This window comes from Microchirus variegatus (genome assembly GCF_963457635.1).
Source record: "Microchirus variegatus genome assembly, chromosome: 10".
NCBI classification, from domain to species: domain Eukaryota; kingdom Metazoa; phylum Chordata; class Actinopteri; order Pleuronectiformes; family Soleidae; genus Microchirus; species Microchirus variegatus.
Window position 1 is genome coordinate 3518728 of NC_139811.1, and position 25051 is coordinate 3543778.

The 25051-nt window shown below is 40.7% G+C and overlaps 3 protein-coding genes across 3 annotated transcripts in view; 1 reads left to right on the forward strand and 2 right to left on the reverse strand.

The window, feature by feature from the left end:
- Positions 1-5765, reverse strand: part of LOC310933067 (polycomb protein suz12-B-like) — a gene marked incomplete at its 5' end in the record, with an annotated part of 21212 nt that extends 15447 nt beyond the window's left edge. The window contains 6 exons of the mRNA XM_083896489.1: positions 561-646; positions 766-815; positions 1711-1779; positions 4557-4621; positions 4717-4763; positions 5558-5765. Coding sequence (XP_083752615.1) covers positions 561-646; positions 766-815; positions 1711-1779; positions 4557-4621; positions 4717-4763; positions 5558-5765 — 525 coding nt within the window. The remainder of the gene's footprint in view (positions 1-560; positions 647-765; positions 816-1710; positions 1780-4556; positions 4622-4716; positions 4764-5557) is intronic.
- A 1061-nt stretch (positions 5766-6826) lies between these two features.
- Positions 6827-10349, forward strand: LOC310933068 (uncharacterized protein; the record flags this gene model as incomplete). The annotated part of the gene is made up of 5 exons (XM_083896490.1): positions 6827-7022; positions 8705-8804; positions 8931-9070; positions 9911-10264; positions 10318-10349. 5 exons carry the CDS (start codon positions 6827-6829, stop codon positions 10347-10349), a joined length of 822 nt encoding a protein of 273 aa, XP_083752616.1.
- A 3176-nt stretch (positions 10350-13525) lies between these two features.
- LOC310933330 (syntaxin-binding protein 4) overlaps positions 13526-25051 on the reverse strand; it is a gene marked incomplete at its 5' end in the record, with an annotated part of 42179 nt that continues 30653 nt past the window's right edge. The window contains 13 exons of the mRNA XM_083896796.1: positions 13526-14011; positions 14188-14312; positions 15197-15246; positions 15400-15516; positions 15625-15825; positions 15919-15984; positions 17094-17186; positions 17371-17498; positions 17722-17818; positions 18672-18760; positions 22461-22533; positions 22683-22827; positions 22927-23033. Coding sequence (XP_083752922.1) covers positions 13953-14011; positions 14188-14312; positions 15197-15246; positions 15400-15516; positions 15625-15825; positions 15919-15984; positions 17094-17186; positions 17371-17498; positions 17722-17818; positions 18672-18760; positions 22461-22533; positions 22683-22827; positions 22927-23033 — 1350 coding nt within the window. The 3' untranslated portion in view covers positions 13526-13952. The remainder of the gene's footprint in view (positions 14012-14187; positions 14313-15196; positions 15247-15399; positions 15517-15624; positions 15826-15918; positions 15985-17093; positions 17187-17370; positions 17499-17721; positions 17819-18671; positions 18761-22460; positions 22534-22682; positions 22828-22926; positions 23034-25051) is intronic.

The following is a 25051-nucleotide window of genomic DNA, read 5'->3' on the forward strand; positions in this document are numbered from 1 at the left end:
GTTTTGTTTTCTGACATAACTGGCAACCCGTGGTTGCTCTGCAGCTGAGACTCTACCGACTGCAATGATTGGTAGACGGCGGTAGGTGGCGCCACATGCCAAAACATGATTTCAAAACATAAACATGATTTGAAGTCTGCAAAATATTTTTTTTTATGCAAATATTTTGTCTGTACTGTTGTTGTTGGTGAGTTCAGTTTGTTATATGAACATTATTCCTGAGTCTCTGTGACATATTAGGAGGATTTTATGGCCAGTTTCCTTAGATTTATTACATAATGCACCTTTAAATGCAAATAACGCTAACTTTAGTGATTGAGTACTTGTTTGGGCCATAAAATTTAACCAATTATTATTCTATTTAATGATTTCTTTGTTACATGGCGCAAAGAAACCAGAAAATATTCACATTTAAGAAGCTGAAAAATCACAGAATGTGGTTATATTTATTAAAATCAACACACAAACCGATAATTAAAATCTAATCATTAGCCCATTAATTTAGTAATTGAGGAAAAGAAAATGGCTGCCACTGAAAAAACCACATGATCAACACTCACCTTCCTCTTCTTGTGGCACACTTTGACCAGCAGCACCTCCAGAGACACAGAGTTCTGCTCGTTCTCACAGTCCTGAGACGGCTTCCCTGAAAACGCAGCAACACGACACCTGCTGTCAGTCGCACTGAAGCCGGGGGAGGGGGAGGAAAAGACGGCCGGCGAGCGAAGAAGCCGCGCGGACGGCAGCTGAGAGGGACAAACTTACCAGCTTTGTGGAAGAAACCGGTAAAGGTGAGCTGCAGAGTGGAGGCCAAGCTGAGGGACGAGACGGACAAAAGAAAAACGTCATGTACAAGTGAAGGTCACACACGCAAAACCTGAGATTTTGAATTCAGAGGGACTTTTCCACGGGAATATGGCTGCAATCTGGTCAGACAATATAAAATAGTGTGGTATTTATTTAAAAAGTGTCTCTCCTTTACTAATTTAGAACAACAACGCATTTTAAAACCCATTTTTACTCTTCAGCGTTTGACCCAGTATGAGACTGGTTTTTTATATTTTTTATAGTTCTATTTTTATAAATTATAGTTTTATTGTATTATTATATACTATACATATTATAGTTTTATTGTATTATTATAATAAACTATACATATGATAGTTTTATTGTATGATTATATACTATACATATTATCGTTTTATTGTATTATTATAAAAAACTATACATATTATAGTTTTATTGTAATATTATATACTATACATATTATAGTTTTATTGTATTATAATAAACTATACATATGATAGTTTAATTGTATGATTATATACTATACATATTATAGTTTTATTGTATTATTATAAAAAACTATACATATTATAGTTTTATTGTATGACCTGTTCAATTGTGTTGTTTTTATATATCTTTTATATGGTCTTATTGTTTGTTCTTAGGTGAATTAGGTCACACGTTTGTATATTTTATTTGTTTTATTAACTTGTCTCTGATGTAGAGCACTTTGTTTCAGCTGTTGTTGTTTTTAAAAGTGCTTTATAAATAAAGTTGAATTGGAACATGAAAAGATTTCCTTGAAAACATTCACTCTGTACAAGATTAAATCATTTCGTAAGCATTTCTTTCACTCTGCGAGGACCAGAAACACCGCAATACAATTTTATCATAATATTGTAAAATGCTGTTTTTTTTTTTTACCTGTTCGTCTCCTGCTCGCTCCTCGTCTTTTCCACTTTAAACAGCAGATCGTTGACCTTGGAGCTTTTCCTGCGCAGAAAAACAGCAGCAGTTAGTAAAAAAAAAAAAAACACGCTCACTCACACAGCAAACACTGGCGCCCTCTACTGAGCCAAGTACACATTAACAGCTCATGATACAAACAGAACAGAGTTCCCACACATTTTTACCAATAAAAAAATGTAATTGCCACAACATTTAAATCCAACTTCCATGACTCAGTTGACGATATGCACGCGTCACTTCCTAGTTTCCAATAAACCAGACTGAGGACACCAAGCAGCCGGGCCTCTAAAAATATGTTTCCATGATTTTCACGACTTTCAAAACGGTCCGGTCAAAGGTTGAGAGTCGAGAGGAGATCAATTCAGTGGCCTCACGTGTCAACATAACGGACCATAACTCAGCTTTTAATGGTCACATTTCCCCCCAAAACAAGACAGCGCAGCACACAGACTGTTAAAAATACTCAGCCTCATTAAACACAACCTAGTAACACTTCAAGCATGACGGATTACTCCCAAATCTACAGTTAGAAACACTAACGGAGGCAAACTGGGATTTCTGAATTTAGACGAAAAACAAGCTCAGTGTCTTATAAAAGATCGAATGACAAAAATATTCATAAGATATCACAGACTTGGTTCTTTTTTTAAAGACAAGTCTTTAGAACTTTAAATTTAAGCCGTCAGAGCTTCCTCCTGTTGTCAGTGATTTCCCATTACAACTACATTAACACGATGAGCACTTTTAATAACATAACAATAATTCAAATGGTCAACTCGGGCTGCAACTGCAAAGTACTTGTTTGTTCCAGAAAATGTTGATCAGTGTTTGTCAAACCTGGAAATGAGGATGTTCTCAAATGTCTAAAATAATTCAGTTTTAATGATTTTTTTGTTAAATAAAGCAAAAAAACAGAACTTATTCACATTTAAGAAGCTGATAAATCAGAAGGCTTGTTTTAATCATTGACTGGTTGATTATTACATAATTGTTGCAGCCCGACAATAAAGTCATGAAAACTATGTAATTGTGGTGTATTTAGGAAGCGGTAGAGCGAGGGGTGTTTAAATTTAAATTAAATAATTATAAATTAGTAAAACTTGTTTTTCTTCTCTTATTTTAAGTGACGGCCCTAATGCAGCCTGGCAGAAATACTTAGGAGAAGAAAGAAAAAGAAAGAAGTCACCCTTCAAAGCACAAACGTGAGGCTCGTGTTGCATTTGTTACTACATTACAGGTTCTAGTGCCTTCACATAAATCCAGGTTCTGTGCTGCGTCAAACTCAGGAAACATCTAATGAGCCAAAGGAACTAAGCAAAAACAGGTGAGAGGCTGCACAAAGAAAACTGACCACTGATCAGCACTAACACAAAACCTATTTTAAATGTAGGCTTTCCTTGTAACATGAATTCTACCGAGTTTAACAGGATACATTTTTCTACTAGCCGATTACTGAATTAATGAATTATGATTTCTTAGTTTCTTACATGGAGCAAAGCAGCCATAAAATGCACTGCAATAACAGCCCTAAGAAATGAGCCAACTGTCTTAAAATTGATTACATTTTTTTTAGTTTTAAGAAAAATAATCTGCTGAAAGAAGACTTTACACTAATTTTGCTCGGCTAGAATACATAAACTACCTCGTAAATCTAGATTCACTTTGTGACTGTAATGTTCCTTAAAAATGAGGAAAAACAGGCCAAAAACAAGACATAAATAAAACATTTTAACAGTAAAACGATACAACAGTAACAGTTATATCAATTCCGTTTACTTAAAGAGTTTTCCTTTACTAGATTAATTAGACTGTCTTATATTTACACACACCTAATAGAGACAAACCAGGAGAAGTTTGGATTTAACGTAAACCATTGTTTTAGCGTGTTACTGGTAAATAAAGCTTAAAGTGAGCTGAAATTCCTTATGAGGAAGAAGTTGGATCATTTTATTTATCTATTTTCTATTTTGTAAATATGTATTATGTAAATATGTAAATTTGGGTTTGATGGTAATAGAGAAGTGGAGAAGGGGTAGGTTTAAATAAGCTTATGCTTCATCCTACTCCTTTTCGGACATGTTGGGTTCATATTATTATTGTTTTGACTATAATTATTGTTTGACTAATCCAAATGGTTTTGTTTGTTTTAAGTTTACTCTTATGTTACACGCACATGTTCGTAATAAGACATTCAATCATTCATTCAGTTCTTATGAGACAATTTTTTCCGCTGCAAAACTTGCTTGGAAAAATTTGGGCTTATTTTACTTTCTTGAAATGCTGCAGTGTATTTGTGCGCGAAGAACGAAGAACCTGAAGCGACTAAATCCATTAAAAAGCCATTCGTCGTTGCAGCCCTCGAGCGCGGCTTAGACGGGAAACGGCAACAACGCTGCTCCAGTGTAAAACGGAGGGTAAATATTGGAAATAAAACCATAATAATTAAAGACGAGCCTCCAGTGCACACTGACCCACGAGCAGCGTGGATCTTTTCTCTGTTCTGAAGTGTCTGTATGCAAAGCAGCCTAACGAAAGTGCGTCTCCTATCTGAGCTGATCCCACCTAACACCCCCCCCCCCACAGCAGCCGACATGTCGCTGCACTTTCACTCGCGGTAACAATGTGAGCTGCTTTCTGACTGAGACACAAACTGCTTTTGCACCACATTCTACACCCAATGTGCAGTTTTGAAACTTAAAAAAAACACAAGCAAGAGACAAAAAGTAAGAAGCAACACATCATGAAAAAAATATCATGAAAGGACAAACATGTTTTTTTTTTTAAAGTTTGGTTTCTTTTACCTTTTGGTGTTATTCCTTGAGTTTCTGTGGGACATGTAGGTGAGCGTCCTGTGCAAGAATATCGGCTGAAAGGCAGCATAAAAAAACACAACAGTGTTAATGCTTTGATGTGCAACGTTTCCTCGACTCTCAGACTATTGTAAGAAAAGAAAGCACTCACGGTGATTAAGTTCCTCGTACGAAGAAACCTGTAGATTTGAGTTGGTTCTGCAAAAAAAAGTATAGTCAAAGCATCATGATGAATTCAATAATCGATTAAGTGCTTTACTTTTATAGTTGTACACAAGAGTAAAAACAACATATATATTTTTATATATGCATTTAGTACTTTTAGTTTTTTTAAAAAAGGAGAGCTTGTAATTTAACACAAACATAAGTAACAGAAGAAGATAAAATAACACACACAAAAGAACTCAAAAATAGCTAATTTGGGTTTCAAGTTCTTCAGTTTAAGAGTTTTTTTTTCTTTAACTAATCGAAACAAGTTCGTTGATATTTCAGAACATCATCATTTCCAGGTTTGGGGAAACAATCATTTCTGGTGTTCCTCTGGGCACAACACTGGGCCCATCTTTTTTTTTTTTTTACAGTACAGTAACTGCATTTCAGCATTTCAATAACAACACTTTTAAAACCTGTAAGATAATTTCATCTACATATGAAACCATCTTATTGTCAAGAGGAACTATTGTTGGGATTTTAAAAAATTATAACTTTTCTTGACCAAACGACTAATCGAAAAATGAAAACTACCGTTGCAGCCCTAAAGTATCGAAGAAAAATTATTTGCAAGAAAAACAAAAACCACTTATTTCCTATTCATACACTTTGTCTGGAAGCTTTTTTTAGTGTCTTTCACTACCATTGTGCTCATGATAAACACTAGATAATAACATGATGATGGTTGAGGACTTGAGAGGGGCCTCTTCTCTGAACCAGCCACAACTGAACTTTCCACGTGACTTTATACTAAACCACCAAAGACGCCGGTGTTAACTCACTCTCGAACGCCTGCAGGAACAGCTCGTGGTCGGCTTGAATGAGCTGCATGTTGGGCTTCTTGGCTGGAACCACCGCAGATGAAGACGAGGAGGAGGAAGACGAGGAGGACTGCTGCTGTTGCTGTTGAAACCCGTTAATCTTTGCTCCAGGAACACAACTCACCGGGTGGTGACTTCCACCGGAGCAGCTCTGCTTATGTGGAGCCATTGTATCGTCACAACATAAAAAAAAAACTAAATAACCCCCCAAAAACGAGTTTTCAAAAACTTATACCACCACCTGACGTTATTGTTTAAATCTGTGTTCTTCTTCCTTTGTCAAAACAAAAGAACAGCAGCCGCCCACGAGACACACTGTTGACTCCTCATTTTAAAAGCTAATTCCAGGCGTTTCGCTTTTCTATGACTTGGATCATTACAAATTACAGTCTTTCTGTTTTTTTTGTTAAAGCGCCCGTTTAATTATTACATAGACATAGAGAAAACAGGTTGGAAATGCGCGAAACAAGAGTTCAGCCTCCGGCAAGCTGACGCGGCTTGCTAGCTAACCGGCTAACTTCCTTAGCCAGCTAGCGGCGACACCGGACTAACTGGTTAGCATTTTTCGGCGCTCTATCCTCACGAATTAAGCTTCGGTTAATCGACAAGCCGCGTTAACCCAGAACCGACGGCCGCTCCTTATCGTTTTACACCTCACAACTTTCCCACATTTCACGGTACTTCTTCTCACCCAGCGCCTGTATGCAAGCCGGGACACAGTAAAAGCGGAAAGTGACACAAGAAGTATATAAAGTGCATCCGGTTGGTATTTTCGAAATAATTTGATTGATTAAACATCTACAGGTGTCACTCGAACATACCGCGCAGTCTTTGTGTGACGAACACGTCCTTCATAATCCTTTCAACACACATCTCTGTAAATCACATAAAAACTGAAAATATACTTGAAAACATCTTAATTTTCACTCAGCTGCCCGCTTTTATTTTGGCAATACACTTGTATTTGTTTTTGGTGTAAGCGGAGACTTGACGAATGGAGGTTGAGACTTCCTCCGTGACTCTTGTTGAAAGATCCCGCCTTCCAGCAGCTCCGTCCAATCAGCGTGCGCCTGTGTGTAAACCAGATCTCTGATTGGCTGGAGAGTGTTCGGCTGCTCCATGGATTAGACCCCCCTTTGCAGTCTACGTCAGGCACACGTTACCTTCTCTCGAGTGCGCACGTCGGTTGCAGAAAGCGCCATTAGTGTGAGCAACAGATAATCCAACAACATGTCTTGTTGTGCTGTCGGTTGCACGAATCGTTATAACAAACACGACAAACGCCTCAAGTTTTACCGGATACCGTCAAGTTGCACCCCTTTCAAGGCTAACCGGAGACGACTTTGGTTGCAAGCCATCAAGAGGAGCGACTGGAACGAGCAAATCATAAAAGAAGCAAGACTATGCAGCGCTCACTTCATATCAGGTAACGTTAACGGCCTCAGGTAACAAAGCTAACACGAACAAAGTAATTATAACTGTACATAACAATGTTAAAAAACAAAGTTTAAGAGCAACAGCGTTATTAAACTCAAGTTTAAGTCAAACTACCGTAAGTTAGAAGCTAATGTACTCAGGTTGTTTTGCTAGTTGTGTTGGACACCGCGTTGCATTCTGGGACGTGGCAGCCATGTTGATGGATTCGCGAATGTAAACAAACAGCAAGTGAGTGAGGAGAAGAAGCAGATTTGGTAGAAAGAAAGAACAAAGATGTTAAAATCCCGAAAATGATGTGGAATTTACCGGGATACGTTAAATAGGGAAGCCAGGGACTGGTATGTGGACAAAATCGTCAATCCCTGAACTTATTTGCTGCCACTAAACACAAGATGCCTCCACACCGCAGCTCTCAAGAGTTATGGCTGTAAAATCTCCTAACACTGTAACAGTCCCACAAGTACTACATATGTGCATAATACATATATTATATATTTTGTAGATACCTATTTATCTATAGTGTTGAAATAATTTATAAGATTGTGGGTATGGATGTGTGGCGAGACCGACAGAGAAGCGGAGCAGAGCGCAGACGTGACAGAAACAGCTGTTTTCGTTATCGCCGACAATAAACAGACTATTTACACAAACAACACCGTCCTTCCACAACGAACTGTGAGTAGGAATCTCACAGGATGCAACAGATACGTGCATTATTTCAAAAAGAAAACGTCAGTACCCCCAATGTCATGTCATACTGGAATAATATATTCACAAACCTGATCTGGAAAAGCATATGGCCCCTCCCCTACAAATATTTTATTACAAATAAAATCAAATAAGTATTCCTTAAACGGATCAATCGTATCTATCCCTCTAATCTATTTATGCAAAGATATAAAAAAAGACACTCTGCTCCTTCTGTAAACAGCCTCCAGAAGATCTTTACCACCTCTTCTGGTCATGTCCTTACCTGCAGATTTTTTGTAAAAATTTAACTACGTTCACCTGTCAACTCATTGACATACATTTGTTATGGGCTATCAAAATGTATTGTTTGGTTTCCTTTCATCCCCGTTTTTCTCATTCAGACCAATATTATATAATTAATTTAATGTTATTTTTAGCCAAAGCTCATATCCATAACCGTAAATTCACTAATAAAATACTTTTGTACTCACCGTCTCAAAAAAGAAATCAAACAATACATCAACATGATCAGTCAGTCGGAAAATAAAAAAGCCATTAAGACTAGGGTTATTTTCTTTGTTTCCATGTTTTTGATATAATTTTGTGTGTCTCTAACCGGAATTGTATTTATATTTGTCCTCTCCTGCACCTTTTGATGTTATGTATCCTCATTCTGATACCCTATTTTCCCTTCTACTCCCCTCATCCCATACCATTGTCCTGCTACCAAATTACAATTTTTTTTAAAAAAGAAGAAAGGACGCAACAGACACCTATGGCTGTATTTGATGCACATTTATCCAACATAAATGTCTCCAACATAAATGTCTCCAACATGGCGGCCACGCCAAGTAATAGCGCCACGACGCCCAAGCCCTATACTGTAACCGTTCACTTTGTAAAGTAACTGGTCTTTGTCATGAGGTGTAAACATTACTTTACATCAATTCACTGATATGTATATATATACTATGTGTACAGGAGAGGCATTGGAGGACTACAACAGTCCTGACTTCGTCCCATCTATCTTCTCCAACACAACCGAGGCCGCCAAAGCCAAAGATGGTGCCAAAAACGAGAGGTAAATAACATGCTCACTTTCGCGTGTGTGTTGTTTTTCACTGATTTCCATTGACTGGAATACACATGTGATCGGCGAAGTGAAGTAACTGATTTGTACTGCGCTTCCTCTCTTCTGTCTTTTTAGATTGAAGAAAAGAAAAGATGAGACGCCCTGCAGACCGCCACAGCACACAGCAGTTGTTGATGAGGCTGTGTTGGGATCCACACATGCTTCCCTCTCCCCAAATGATTGTGACATGGAGCCTGGTGCTGATCCTTGCACTGGTAAAAAAACTAAGAACATCTTAACTATTTGACAGTAGGACATTTAATTGCAGGATTACACATGTTGTCCTATTTATATATCTGTTGTCAAGAAGTATTTGCCTATGATTCAATTTCACAGTGTGAATGACAAACATTTAATTGCACAGACCAGACAAGTGATAAATATCAGGCAATACAATATTTATGCCCATTACAGAATATCAAGTTGTAGGTAGTTCTAGCCCACATGTGTCAAACTCAAGGCCTGGGGGCCAGATGTGGCCTGCCACATCATTTTATGTGGCCTGCGAGTGATTAATTGGTGTAAAAATCTGTGTTAAAATAGGTCTATGCTGCTTTAAGGCGTGCGTTGACCATAAACTACATTTCCCACAATGCACGGCGATTGCGTTACCCGCAAAGCGACGGCACCCGCCGCTAGATCGCAGCGTATCATTGTATATGCATCACGCGAAGAGTGAAATTGAATGAGTAATAAATACAGAATGTTATTTAGCGGTATGTTACGGAGTAGTTACCTTTATATTACATTATCTTTGGTCACATTTAGTTACATTTATTCTGTATGACAGTTACTTCTGGCCCTTTGAGGGTAGCCATTAGTGAAAACGAGGTTGACACCCTTGCTCTAGCCCGTTCTGAATGAGTTGGTGTAGACTCTGTTGTTAGTCCTGCTCCTAACAGTGGATAAAAAACCAGCAGATCAAAGCAAAAGGTGAAATAGATTCAACAAAAGATGTATAAAATGGTGTTACGAGATGTATCACCATTAAGCCACCATTCACCAGATATTAAAATAAGCTGTTGATGACGCTATTTGTCTTATTTCTCTTTCAGAAGCCATGATCCCAAAGGCGATCCACGACGACCTGAAACAGAAGTACAGCCAACTTACCACCGAGTGCGACGACCTGCGCGTGGACATGGATCAACTCAAAGTCGAGAATGAACAGTTAAAAGCAGCACTCAGGGACATGCAGTTCTCGTTTGACTCGATCAAGTGCAAAGCAGCACAGGTTCTGTTCTTCACAGGTCTGACCAGTGTCCTCTTTAACTGGGTCCTCCATATAGTGAAAGACAGTGTGGAGGTCGTACGCAGCTCTCTGACCCTGGAGGACCATCTGTTGGTTGTTCTGATGAAACTCAGATTAGGGCTCGTCAACAAGGATATTGCTCACAGGTTTAATATCGGTGAATGTGACGTCTCAAACATTTTGAGAGGTTGGCTCCCTATAATGTCTCAGGTTTTGAAACCTCTTATCAAGTGGCAGAGTAAGCATGCGGTATTAAAGAACATGCCAAAGTGTTTCAGACCGGAATACCAGCGTTGTAGATGCATTATTGACTGCACAGAAATCCTTCTTCAGCAACCTAAACTTCTAACAGCCACAGCCCAAACTTATTCAAATGACAAAAGCCACAACACGATGAAGTATTTGGTTGCCATGTCACCTGCCGGGGCAATAACTTTTCTGTCTGCAGGTTCGGGTGGCTGTGTTTCAGATAAGCAACTTACAGCAGAGTCTGGATTTTACGATCTTCTAGAGGCGAATGATGAGGTTCTTGCAGATGGTGGTTTAACCATCAGAGACGAGCTTACCGTACGTGGCGCCACTCTCAGAATCCCTCACTTAACCGAAGGTAAAGAGCAGCTCCCCACTCATGACGTGGAAACATCCAGGCGTTTGTCTAACGTTAGAATACACGTCGAAAGAGTCGTAGGTCGATGGAAGACTTTCAAGGTTCTGACAGCGGTTATTCCACCGACACAGGTGGACCTTCTGGATGACATGGTGATTGTGTGTGCAGCGTTGACAAACATGTCAGGGTCAGGGACAACACAACGTGTCACACACACAAAATGATCATTTCTTCAAGTGTTTGTATGCGTTGCGTTCTGGTTTAACAGATTTAGGGAGAGTTGGACCCGAAAATGCAGAGGAGACGGTAGCAATAGTATGAACAATGTTTATTGAAGTTTACAGAGAATAACGTGAGGCTACGAGGGGAGCTAGCATGTGGGCTAAGGACGGGCGTGAGCTCAGGGCGAGAGTCGATGCTTGAGGAAGTGTCAAGAGTGGAACGAACTAGCATAGCAACCTGTAGCATGTGCTTTTTTTATGTGTGTGAAATAAAATACGGTGTGAGGAATCGGTGCAGTCAGTTATTCCTTTAATTATAAAATAGTAACAGAAAGAACATGAGGCCACACTAAAGAAGCAACGTGGTTTCAACTACGAGACATGTCAACATGTTAAAAAACAAACAAAAAAAAGCATTTTTCAGCCGTCTGTAGAAAATAAAAAGTCCCACACGTAGCCTACGACCACGGGTCACAACTGACTCTGTGACCTCTAAACACAAAGTCCACACGTGTGTGTGTGTGTGTGCAGCTACAGCGACGTTCACAGTCTCCTCCTCGATGAACATGCAGTGAGAAAATGACGCCGCGTCTGCCACAGCCTCGCTCTGTTAGCCTTTTGAAGATTGAAGGGATAATTTGCGTTATTTTTTTGAGGTGCAGTACAAAAGATGGCGGATGGGCACACAGAAGAATGTGGCCAAAAAAAGTTACTACATTCAAATTCAAAATACTGAGACTCTACTGACTGCAATGATTGGTAGCCGGCGGTAGGTGGCGCCACATGCCAAAACATGATTTCAAAACACAAACATGATTTGCAGTCTGCAAAATATTTTTTTAATGCAAAAATTTTGTCTGTACTGTTGTTGTTGGTGAGTTCAGTTTGTTATATGAACATTATTCCTGAGTCTCTGTGACATATTAGGAGGATTTTACGGCCAGTTGCTTTAGATTTATTACATAATGCACCTTTAAGTTTGTGTCACATAAGTAGGTCCAAGTCCAAAAAAACACACATTTAAACCTTTGAACAGAGGCAGCAGTGAATGAACACATTCACATTTGCTCTAAAAATCAATGATTTTCTCTGTAGACTTTGGTGCAGGAGACTGAGTGATTTACAAAAGTCAAATTTTGAAAACCTGAAAAAAGGCTGTCGAAATAAATAAATTGGCAAACGTGCAGAGCCTGGCCCAAGGCAATTGAACATATTAAAAATATTCTAGATATAGCTTTTGACATATTTAGATAAAACCTTATTTTGGTTTTATTTTGATGATAAGTTTTAAAAACCATTAAAGTCATTAAAGTGGTTTAATTCGAGTTCAGCGTCAGCATCAACTTACTGTAGTGCCTCACTGTGAATATGAAAGTGCAAATTAATACTAGGACACTTTTGTGATTTGTGGGCCCCCAAATCACCGTTCAGCCCCGTAAAGGCTTGGGCCGGCCCTGCAAACATGGAGAGATTTTATTCGGTGAATGTTTCGTCCTTTTCCAAGCAAACGCATCATCATGTTGTCCTTTACATGCAGTCCGAGGAGTCAATGCACTGTATGTGTGGTTAGAAAAGAAGGGGGGGGGGGTATTTACAACAGTGTGTGTGTGTGTGTGTGTGTGTGTGAGAGATGGACTCAGTGCATGCAGTCCAGTCCATTCAGCGCCACCTGCTGTTTGAAGAGAATTCCAGCAGATTGTTTAGATTTGGCAGAGCACATTTCTCATGTCATAGAAACGTGACTGTGTGTGTGTGTGTGTGTTCTTGTACTTGCGGCATAATGAGGACCACTGAGGGGTTTTAAACCAACAAAGTGAGGTCATTTTTGCGAAATGAGGACATTTTGACCGGTCCTCACTTTGTTTTCGTTGAAATCACTTCCTTTGGTTGTAAACATGCTATACTCTGTTTTTAACAGCAGTCCTCAATTTGGTACAAAAACCTGTTTCCCAGTTTCACACTTTTTTGCTCTGGGGCTCCACCTGCAGACATTTTATGGTACTGCACCCAGTAGTTATTTATAGATGTCATTCGTGAAGTAGATATTTGTAATTGTGTTGATTTACAGAGTGGAAATGCTGGTCCTCACTTTGTCAGCAACCCGGTCCTCAGTATGCAGCAAGTAAAAGAGTGTGTGTGTGTGTGTGTGTGCGTCTGTCTTGTTGCTGCTGCTGAATCGTCCAAAACACTCATTTTGAGATTTGCGAGCAAAGCTTTGGCATCAAAACACCGGCTGTCCGATGTGTTTCAGCGAGTGACCGAGTTTCTGATTCATTTACGGTTCGGCCACTTTTCAAATACACAGTTCCAGCACGACTGGACTCCACTCGACTGTTTGCTTTTCCATCAGTGATGATACCTGGTACCTGAGCCGGTACTAAAATGTGACGTTGGTCAGAGAGTTTTCATCACTGAAGAGTCATGAGTGTGACGTAGATGCCGAACTATAGATGAGTAAAAAACTTAAAAATCCTGAAAACGTGCGTTAATCTCCGATATTTAGCAAAGGAAATGTCTAAAATCTCAAGTCTGGTGTATTAACAACAGCGCTGCTGAAGGCCGGCGATCACGAGCTGAATCACAACCACGTTCAGTGGTATTTCAGTTCAGTACTGAACGATTCTGTGAACAAATCTTTGATGAATGAACTGATTCTAATGATTCAGTTGAGAGAAGCTGTGTTGTTGTTTCCGCGGGATCGCGAACTCGCGTCTGTTCGAGATTACGGCGCAATTTTCCGTGAATACCTCTGCCTCCCAAGGCCCCGCGCCGCTGCTGTAACGCGCCCGGTGGGTGATTGCCGCTGGGCAGAGGACAAAGCAGAACCGCGCCGCTGAACGCGTCCAGTGGAAATCCGGGGTGAGTAGAGTCGAGTAGTAGCTAGAACTGTGTGATGGAAAAGCGGCATTAGTTGTGCTCGTGTCTGGATGTTGACTGTGTTTGTTTTCGTCCACTGTGGGTTCAGCTTCGTCTTCCTTAGGCTCCCACACTGTCCTGTCCTGTCCTGGGTCTGTCGATCACATACGATGAGGACTGACGTCTGAAAACGCCGTGGCCTCTGACGCATGCTCTGATGCTGCAGAGTCAAACAGAGACAGACTTTTGTCAGCAGACGAGTGCATCAGGACCACGCTGGCACAACCCCTCCCATCTCTATCTGTTTATCCAGGATTTTGGGACCAGCACCAGCAGTACACTGGGGGCGTGGCTTCTAATATTTGTGATATTTTAAAATAGTTTTCTCTCTGTAACCTTTGCCGTCAGCAGTGGCTCCTCCCTCCACCAGCACCTTGGCCTCCACAGCCAGCTGGAAGGCTGAATCAGGAAGTGGTGACGGGCTGTTGGGGCCGTCGGCGCCTGGAGACGACCTGATGCTCCTGACACACACACACACACACACACACACACATGTTTTTACAGCTTAGTGAGGACGCCTCATAGACCCTAACCGTAACCCTCACAACTAAGATTAGATTAGATTAGAATGATTCAATCATGCGCCTCTAAGTCGCACATAGTTGTTCCGATTTTAACCAAACTTGGTACACTCGTTGATCTCATCATTCCAAACAAATGTCTCATGTACTTCCATTAGCTCCGCCCACCCAGAAGTCGGCCATTTTGGAAAAACAAGAATGGCTCGTCTACGCATTTGAACAAACTCTAGTCCTAGCACGTTTAAGCTAGCTGCATCAAACTCGCTTCATATGTTCCAGACAAGTTAGTGATTCAACGTTATCAAAGGATTTTCTTAATTACTCCGACAAATTTGACATTAAACGTGCACTTTTTGAAAGCTTTAAAGGTGCCATATGTAAGAATGTGGCCAAAAACGGTTACTACATTCAAATTCAAAATACCGAGGTCTTTTAGCTTTTCGTTTTAACTGGCAACCCGTGGTTGCTCGGCAGCTGAGACTCTACTGACTGCAATGATTGGTAGACGGCGGTAGGTGGCGCCACATGCCAAAACATAATTTCAAAACATAAACATGATATGCAGTCTGCAAAATATTTGATGCAATATTAATGCAAATATTTTGTCTTTACTGTTGTTGTTGGTGAGTTCAGTTTGTTATATGAACATTATTCCTGAGTCTCTGTGACATATTAGGAGGATTTTATGGCCAGTTTAGGTTTATTACATAATGCACCTTTAAATTTCTTATTTATTCTTCGCAGTTTCTACCCAAAGGTATAATGTAGAAAGTGGCGTACGACATGATGCTAATCATGGTGATGTTGTGTTGAGGGTCTCTTACCCTTCTTCTCCTCCAAACAGGCTGGGCGTGGTCAGCACTTTGTGGACGTTCTAAAGAGAAAGACAACACGACAGTGACGTGACGTTTTCTGAAGAAGCTTCAACATCAGATAAGATTTATGACACGTACACTGATGTTAAAGCCTCGTCTGTACTTCTCATCAATGTGTGTGTGTGTGTGTGTGTGTGTGTGTGTGTGTGTACCTGAGCGAAGCCAAGTAGTTTCTTGTTGGTGACCTCCAGTTGTGTCCTGCTCAGCTCTGACCTCTTCAGCTGGCAGTCAGTGGTCATCAGCCTCCTGTTCAACTCCAGCACCTCCCCCTGACACACACACACACACACACACACACACACACAGAAAATGAATGTAAATACAGCTCGACGACGACCTCCAGTAGAAAAGCAGTGAATCACCAGTTTGGGCCTGACCTTGGTGGCGTCCACTCCGTCGTCTGCTTGCCTGGTGGAGGCCAGCTGGCTCTTCAGGTCTCTGATCTCAGCCTCCAGCAGCTGGATGACCTCCTCGTAGTCCTGCTCGGCGCTGCTGGTCGGCCTCTGCACCGCGTCGGTCTCGGCTGCCTGCAGGCGACTCTTCAGAAGCAGGTTCTCCTCCACCGTCAGACACGCTTTCTGTGGAGGAGGTGAATAATAATAATAATAATGATGATAAGAAGAAGATCCAGTTCTGTGTCACTTCCACTCCTCTCCTGGCTGGTCCTTCACCTCTGTGGTCTTCTGCAGCTCCTCCTCCAGGGTTTTCTTGCTGTGCTCCATGTCCTTCAGCATCACCTGGAAAGAGAAGCAGATGAAGTCCACCTGTAGCTATAACAGAGACACCAACTTCACATTTGAGGTCTAGTGAAGGTCTGATGAAGGTCTGATGAAGGTCCGATGAAGGTCCAGTGAAGGTCTAATGAAGGTCTGATGAAGGTTTGATGAAGGTCTGGTGAAGGTTTGATGAAGGTCTGATAAAGGTCTGATAAAGGTCTGATAAAGGTCTGATAAAGGTCTGATGAAGGTCCGATGAAGGTCCAGTGAAGGTCTGATGAAGGTTTGATGAAGGTCTGGTGAAGGTTTGATGAAGGTCTCGTGAAGGTCTGATGAAGGTTTGATGAAGGTCTGATGAAGGTCTAGTGAAGGTTTGATGAAGGTCTAGTGAAGGTCTAGTGAAGGTCTGATGAAGGTCTGATGAAGGTCTGATGAAGGTTTGATGAAGGTCTGATGAAGGTCTGATGAAGGTCTAATGAAGGTCTGATGAAGGTCTAATGAAGGTCTAATGAATGTCTAGTGAAGGTCTGATGAAGGTTTGATGAAGGTCTGATGAAGGTTTGATGAAGGTCTGATGAATGTCTAGTGAAGGTCTGATGAAGGTCTGATGAAGGTCTAATGAATGTCTAGTGAAGGTCTGATGAAGGTCTGATAAAGGTCTGATAAAGGTCTGATGAAGGTCTGATAAAGGTCTGATGAAGGTCTGATAAAGGTCTGATGAAGGTCTAATGAAGGTCTGATAAAGCTCTAAAGAAGGTCTGATAAAGGTCTAGTGAAGGTCTAGTGAAGGTCTAGTGAAGGTCTAAAGAAGGTCTGATAAAGGTCTAGTGAAGGTCTGATGAAGGTCTGATAAAGGTCTGATGAAGGTCTGATAAAGGTCTGATGAAGGTCTAAAGAAGGTCTAAAGAAGGTCTAATGAAGGTCTAAAGAAGGTCTGATAAAGGTCTAGTGAAGGTCTGATGAAGGTCTGATGAAGGTCTAATGAAGGTCTAATGAAGGTCTGATTAAGGTCCAGGACCAAAGCAGGTGAACGTCACTGTCAGTGTTTGAACAGTAGCACACCAGCTTAGCCAGTAATGACCACAAGGGGGAGCTCAACACAAACAAATTAAAGTAGAACAGAACTCCACCTTGAGCTGCTTCATCTGGGTCTGCAGCTGCTTCACCTCTGTCTGAAACTGGTCCATGTCCTCACTGCTGTAGCTGCACTCTGATTCATACGTCTGCACGCACACGCACACGCACACGCGCACACACACACACACACACACACACACACACACACACACACACACACACACACACACACACACACACACACACACACACACACACACACACAGTGACAGGTGAGTCTCTATGTTTGCGTTAAACCAGTCCATTCCTTCCTGAGCTGCCTGTGCTTACAGGTGAATGAAAGGCCGACGTGTCCAGCAGACTGGCTGCTTCGTGATAGGAGAACATGAAGGGAGCTTCTCCTAAAGCCAGCTCCTCCAGGTTCTCCTGGAAGATGATCCGAGTGGCCTCCACGAAGTCTGAGGGGGAGTTACACAAGAAGAAGAAAAGACAAGGTAATGGTGAAACCACACATCTGAATTGATGATTATGTTATGGTTAGGAATAAGGCTTTGTTCAGGCTGTCCAAACACCTTGGTCTGTGTGTGTGTGTGTGTGTGTGTGTGTGTGTGTGTGTGTGTGTGTGTGTGTGTGTGTGTGTGTGTGTGTGTGTGTGTGTGTGTGTGTGTTTGTGTGTGTTACCTCCATAGGCCACAGTGCCTTGTGGGTCTGTGGTCAGCTCCTGTCTCAACTTCTTCTTCTTCTCCTCAGTGACATCCAGCCCGAGGAAAGACAAGGCCTGTGTGACACATAGATGAGGCAAATGAGAGTGAATGAGGGTGAATGAGTGAATGAGAGTGTATGAGTGTGAATGAGTGAATGAGAGTGAATGAGTGAATGAGAGTGTATGAGTGTGAATGAGTGAATGAGAGTGAATGAGTGAATGAGTGAATGAGGGTGAATGAGGGTGAATGAGGGCGAATGAGAGTGAATTAGGGTGAATGAGTGAATGAGAGTGAATGAGGGTGAATGAGTGAATGAGAGTGAATGAGGGTGAGTGGGGGTGAATGAGGGCGAATGAGAGTGAATGAGGGTGAATGAGGGCGAATGAGTGAATAAGAGTGGATGAGGGTGAATAGGGGTGAATGAGAGTAAATGAGGGTGAATGGGTGAATGAGGGTGAATGGGGTGAATGAGTGAATGAGAGTGAATGAGGGTGAATGAGGGCGAATGAGAGTGAATGAGGGCGAATGAGTGAATGAGGGCGAATGAGTGAATGAGAGTGAATGAGGGTGAATGAGTGAATGAGGGTGAATGAGTGAATGGGGATGAATGAGGGTGAATGAGAGGGAATGAGGGTGAATGAGTGAATGGCCAAACTCTAGTGTAAAGTTCTCTGAGTGGTCATCAAGTCTATAAAGCACTACATGAACGACTACTATCTTAGCTCTTAATCCACATCAGACCCAGATTACTTCATTATTAAACTTCAAACTACAAAATCAGCAGCAGATAAAGTAACGTATACATGACCTATGTATGCACTTGTTAACTAATATAACCTTGAAGTTCTATGACTAATAAATATTTCTAAATAATAAACGTGTAGAATGTGTGTAGAAAAACAGCTAAAGTGACTTTGTGCATCTTACCAAGTCTAACTTGTCTGATTTGAGGCGTATGTGTGGGTCCAGAGTGATCTTAGGTTTGGTTGCCGTCGGCGACCGTTGGCTGCTTGAACCTGGAGGACACAGGAAAGAAGAAGAAGAAGATGATGATGATGATGGTGATGGTGCCCCTTATGGCTGCCTATATATTATTTTATATTTCATTTTCTAAATACATATTTTGCTTTAATCTCATATTACTTATTTGTGTGCGTCTGAAATATCATGACAGATAATCTGTAATATCAGAGTGGACAGACAGATGGATTTGGTGGATGTTGTCGCCGTGGTGACGACGAGCAGATGATTAAAAAAGAGAGGAGTGGGGGAAAGGTGGATGATTAAATAGATGAGAGAGGTCAGACAGACAGACAGACAGACAGACAGACAGACAGTGCTCGATATTAACTTGATGAATTTGTTTGTCCCACATCCGCGTGACGTCTCTAACCTCCAGCAAACACCACACAGCTGTGCTTTAAAGTCACATTTCTATCGGAGGTAAAGGGAAGTCACATCTGTGACTAATGTGATCATCTTTAAAGCTGATGGACTTCAAAACATTGTTAAATAGCTCCATTTTCTGACAGCGCTCGCTGATCTATCGTGTGTTCGCTCACTGAGACTCCAGTCTCTCTCTCTCGGGCTTCATCCATTTATTTATTCATTTATTTTTATTTTTTATTTAAAGATAAGCATAAATATTCCATAAAATGTCAGCCAAAGATGTAAATAATAACAGCGTGTTCTATTTAGTGAGGATTAAAGAAACAAAAAGACAACATGAAGGAGCGATCACCGTGGTATGTTGTTCACTTTGTTCAGAGCTGGTGGTTTTATAACTCCCTATGTAATAAAAACAAATTAACAAATTAATTAATTAATGACTTATATGTGAAATCCACTTTTTTTTAAATACATACAGTACATTTTTTATTAACGGTGACAGAGTTAAAAAAGCAACTCAGTCAGTTTGCCATGTGATGCTCAAATGACCAAAGTGGTACAGTCCTGTCCTATTGCCAAAATTCACACAGCAAACCAAAATCTGACCATCACTTCCTGCTTTAATCTCACCAAGATTTAAACTTTGCAACACACTATTTAGACAATTAAAGTAGTAAAACAAGCTGGAAATACAAAAAAAAAAGAATATATATATATATAACTGTATACATTAAAGGTGCCATATGTAAGAATGTGGCCAAAAACGGTTACTACATTCAAATTCAAAATACCTTTAGGTCGTTTAGGTTTCGTTTTCTGGCGTAACTGGCAACCCGTGGTTGCTCGGCAGCTTAGACTCTACTGACTGCAATGATTGGTGGACGGCGGTAGGTGGCGCCACATGCCAAAACATGACTTCAAAACATAAACATGATTTGCAGTCTGCAAAATATTTTTTAATGCAAATATTTATATATATATATGTATATATATACATATATGTTTACATATATACATATATATATACATATATGTATATATATATAAATATTTGCATTAAAAAATATTTTGCAGACTGCAATTCATGTTTATGTTTTGAAAAACAAAACAACAAAATATTTTTTTAATGCAAATATTTATATATATATATATACTTATATATACATATACATATATATATATATAGAAATAATATATATATATATTATATTTAATGTATAGATTAAAACCAATAGAAATAGCAAAAGGAAATGAGAACAAAAAATAATACAAAACAAGTACAGTGGCAGTATAGAGACGCAGTATAGTGCAGCTAGAATAGTCGTTTCCCACATAAAAAATGTATAGAGTGTATTTCTGATTCATTTAATGTTATATTCATTGAATAAAAGTGCTTTTCCTTCAAATATAAGGACATTTCTCAGTGAGCCTATACCTTTGAACACTAGTGTACGTAAAGTACTGTATATCCATCCATGATGTGTCTGCTGACCTCGATGTAAAACGCTGACATATGTCACAGCTTCAACAGACTTAACTCATCAATAGAAGAACTGCTGGGAGTTAAGTGGCCACAGCACCTGAGCTGAGCTAATCCAGGACAACAGGATTGGGACGTTCAGTGGCTTTGAGGGTGCAGCGTAAAGGTGGTGAGCCTTCAGGACAAAGCTGAGCGTCGGAAACTTAATAACTAAGCATTGGAAACTTAAATATAGTTGGTTGATAATATATTGTAGCATCATCTTTGGCTAAAACGTTCATATTTGATGCAAATACGGTTGAATATCAACGTTATTCCTCAATCAAAGGCACAGAGCACACACACACACACTACAAACCTGCGTCAGTCTGTTTTTTATAACAGTAATAGTAAGACATTTGGTCATAATTATCCCATTATTAAATATATCATATACAACATTCAATTACATATATAAATACACTTGTTAGGGCTCGAGCCACGAATGGCAGTGGCCGAAAACGTCTGTTTTTTGATATTAATACATTAATTTTGCATCATAAGTAGTATTATTAAGTATATGTGTGATATCATGATGCAATATTGTGAACGGTTGTTTTTTTTCCCCCACTTTTTGTTCTCTAGGCCGGGCCCCCTCTTGACCACAATAGATGCGCATTGGCCCCCAGGTCATTTGAGTTTGAGAGCCCTGGTTTACACAGTACCAGGCAATAATATCACTTCACCGACTGTTTTCATAGAAAAGTGAAGATGCTGGTGATAGATGCTGTGAGCCAGGATGATGCTAAATCATCAAAGATCCCGAGGACAGCAGAGACGGATCACTGCTATTAAACACGTTCAGAGTGATGATGATGGTATTCACGACGTTGATGTTTGCACCCAAATTCAAACTTAAGGAAATGTGACTTACAATAACCGTCACTGGACGTCAACTTCAGTCACTTACAGACTATTTACAATCTTTTACTGAGATTCTCTGGAGCAGAATGACAGAAAGTTCATCAGAAAGACACTAAGGGGCAGTATAAGGATCGGATAGACGTATTCAGTAAGGTCAGGTCTCTTAAAGCTCACATAGAGTGGTCCTGTTGCACATATATGTTAGTTATGGAGGTCTACTTACATACATTAATTTGTTTTTATGCTCAAAAACCTCCTAGTTGCTGTAAACGAGCCGATAGAAATCTGCCTTTTCTGAAGCTGTTCCCCAGCTGCGATATTTCAGACATAAACCTAACCCCCAGAAGACAGAGTGTCTTGTGATTGGCCAGTACCCGGAAGTGACATATTCAGCACACCAGCTCTCAGAAGCACAGCTCCCCCCTCTGGAACGGTGGATGCACTGCTACTCATTATCAAAACATTGTTTTAACAATGTTTAAAAAATAGCTTCTTCACGACTCACCGCCGCCGTCCCTTTGACGACCTTTGTCCCAGAGTCAGAAGACAGTCGCTCGTGAAACACCTCCACAAAGGACGTTATTCTTCTTCTGCGGTTCAATGTACGCAACCGAATGTGCCCGGACAAGTGCCCGGAGCAGGAGGATCAGCTGATAAGGAGAACCGCTGTTTACGTAACCGGACCGGGTTTTTTCAGAGATCTCACTGAATAAAACACATCGTTCTGCAATGGCTGAACTGTTTGTTTTGAACCTTCAAGGCTTCATAAACAAGGTAATGACGCAGATACACATTTGTTTTATCAGGAGCGTTTGGTTTGGTCTGTGCATCTGTGCTCAGGTATTACATAATGGACCTTTAAGCCATCATTAATCAAATGATTCAGGGGAAAAAAAACAAAAACAGAGAGAGAGACAGAGAAGGTGTGTGGTGAGGCGTTCTACCTGATATATGAATATCTGGTGGGCAGATGTCAGGAGACAGTGAGGACACTGGGGCCGGCTCCTCTGCACAAATCTGCACACAAAACACACACAAAACACACACGTATATATATATAAATATCTGATATGTACACACATGATACACAAACGATGTGAATGAGATATAGAGCGTATTTATTCACTGCTGCGTCGTCACAAAACAACAAATGCACTGGATCTCACCTCGGGTGATCTGATGTGAACTTTTAATCGTCCAGAGTTGTAGCCGCTGTTCGCCGCCGCTCGCTGGACGCCGTTGTGGAGAGACGTGCTGCTGGGAAAAAGTCCTTTCCCTGGAATGAACGCTATCTCCACCGAATTGTCTTGGCTGCAGAGAGAATGACATACGGTATGCAACACATAAAGACAAATGAGTAACAGGATGATCCCACTGTGCTCACTCTCCAGGACCAGATCAGCAAAGCACCTGAGTTTGACTTTGTTCAGCATGCTCTTGGCCTCCTCGTGGGTCACACCTATCAAGGACTCTTTGTTGATGGCAATGAGCTGATCTCCAGGCCTCAGACGTCCGTCCTACACAAAGAGGGAGACAAGAAACAGCTGCTTTATACCAGTATTGACCGTAATGTTCACAAATGTATAAAAACACCCAAGATCTATATCTGGAAATAAAAACTGAAATATCTTTTGCTGTCAAACCCAAATGTTTGACAGCAAAGATGAAAGAATAGTCCTCACTCACATTCCAATATAACGGTATATAATGTTGTATTTGTAACCGTACATATACTTTTGTCGCATCTCGACCTACACTCTTAGAAATAAGGGTTCCAAAAGGGTCCTTCTACAAGGGCTGAGGTTCTACCTGGAACCATTTGCTTCTGAAAAACCCTTTCCCGAGGAAGAGGAAGAGGTAAAAAACACGAGGAAGAGGCAAAAACACGGGGATGAGGTAAAGACATGAGGAAGGGGTAAAAACATGAGGAAGAGGTAAAGACATGAGTAAGAGGTAGAAACATGAGGAAGAGGTACAAATGTGAGGAAGAGGTAAAAACATGGGGATGGGGTAAAAAAAACATGAATAAGAGGTAAAAAGAAACATGAGGAAGTGGTAAAAACATGAGGAAGAGGTAAAAACGGGGATGGGGTAAACAAAACATGAGGAAGAAGGAAAAAAACATGAGGAGAAAACACAATTAAGAGGTAAAAACATGAGGTAAAACATGAGGAAGAGTTAAAAACATGAGGAAAAACATGATGAAGAGGTAAAAACGTAAGGAGGGGGTAAAAACATGAGGAAAAAACACGAGGAAGAGGTAAAAACATGGGGGGGGGGGTAAAAACATGAGGAAGAGGTAAAAAATGAGGAAGAGGTAAAAACATGAGGAAGAGGTAAAACATGAGGAAGAGGTAAAAACATGAGGAAGAGGTAAAAAATGAGGAAGAGGTAAAAACATGAGGAAGAGGTAAAAACATGAGGAAGAGGTAAAAACATGAGGAAGAGGTAAAAACATGAGTAAAAAACACAAGGAAGAGGTAAAACATGAGGAAGAGGTAAAAACATGAGGAGGGAGTAAAAACATGACAGAACTATCCTGAAAGAACTATCCCTCCTTTCTTTCCCGTTTTCCCCCATTTATTTTCCTTTCACCACAACCGGCCTAGGCAGATGATGCACAGCGATTTCTTCTTCCTGTTAAAAGCTATTTTTCTTCTCTCCTTACTCAAAGTGCTTGCTGATTGTGTGAACTGTTGGGCTTCTCTTATTTCTATAATATCGTTAAGGTCTCTGCGTTACTATGTAAAAGTGCCTCGAGAGCATTGGTGGTTGCTTTATGTCTTTAGTAAAAGTCAACCTGTAGTTATATTCAAGATAGAGAGTATTGCCTGCAAAGTCCATGTGCATGCTAGTGTGAGTGCAGCAGCATCAGCAGCAGCAGCATCAGCAGCAGCAGCATCAGCAGCAGCAGCATCAGCAGCAGCAGCAGCAGCAGCAGCAGCTGATGCCCTGGGCAGAGTCCTGTACCTTGACAGTTGACCTTCACACTCGGTGCATTACTATGGTCTGTTGTGACATTCTGGGACTCTCTCTTTAGAGCAGCAGTGCTGACACCAAAGCTCCACACTGTGTTGTTTTCTCTGATCCACCGTGAATTCCTAAATATATTCAACAGGATTACGAATAAACTGACTCCATGCTAATTTCCTTCAGGAAGTCAAGAAGGCGACAGAGAACAGAGGAATCCCAAATATACTCAGTGTTTCAGGGGAAATAGAGACTTGTTTGGCATAACGTTGTCACTTATCAGTGACCCGAGGAACCTATTGTTCTTATTTTTCTCAGACATTGCGCTGATTTTTGAGGGCGTTAACGTGCATAAAAACTCCCATTCGTAGGCCCAGGGCTCTGTAGCGCCCCCAGAAGTCGAGTCATGGTCGGACAAAAGTCGTCAGATCAGTTTGTCGAGCTTACTCACGTTTTGCGTTAAATGCAAAATGTTACATTAGACAGTAAATATACAGCCTAGAAGTGCATTAGATATTTAATATACAGCATTCAAGTACATTAGATATTAAATATACAGCCCACA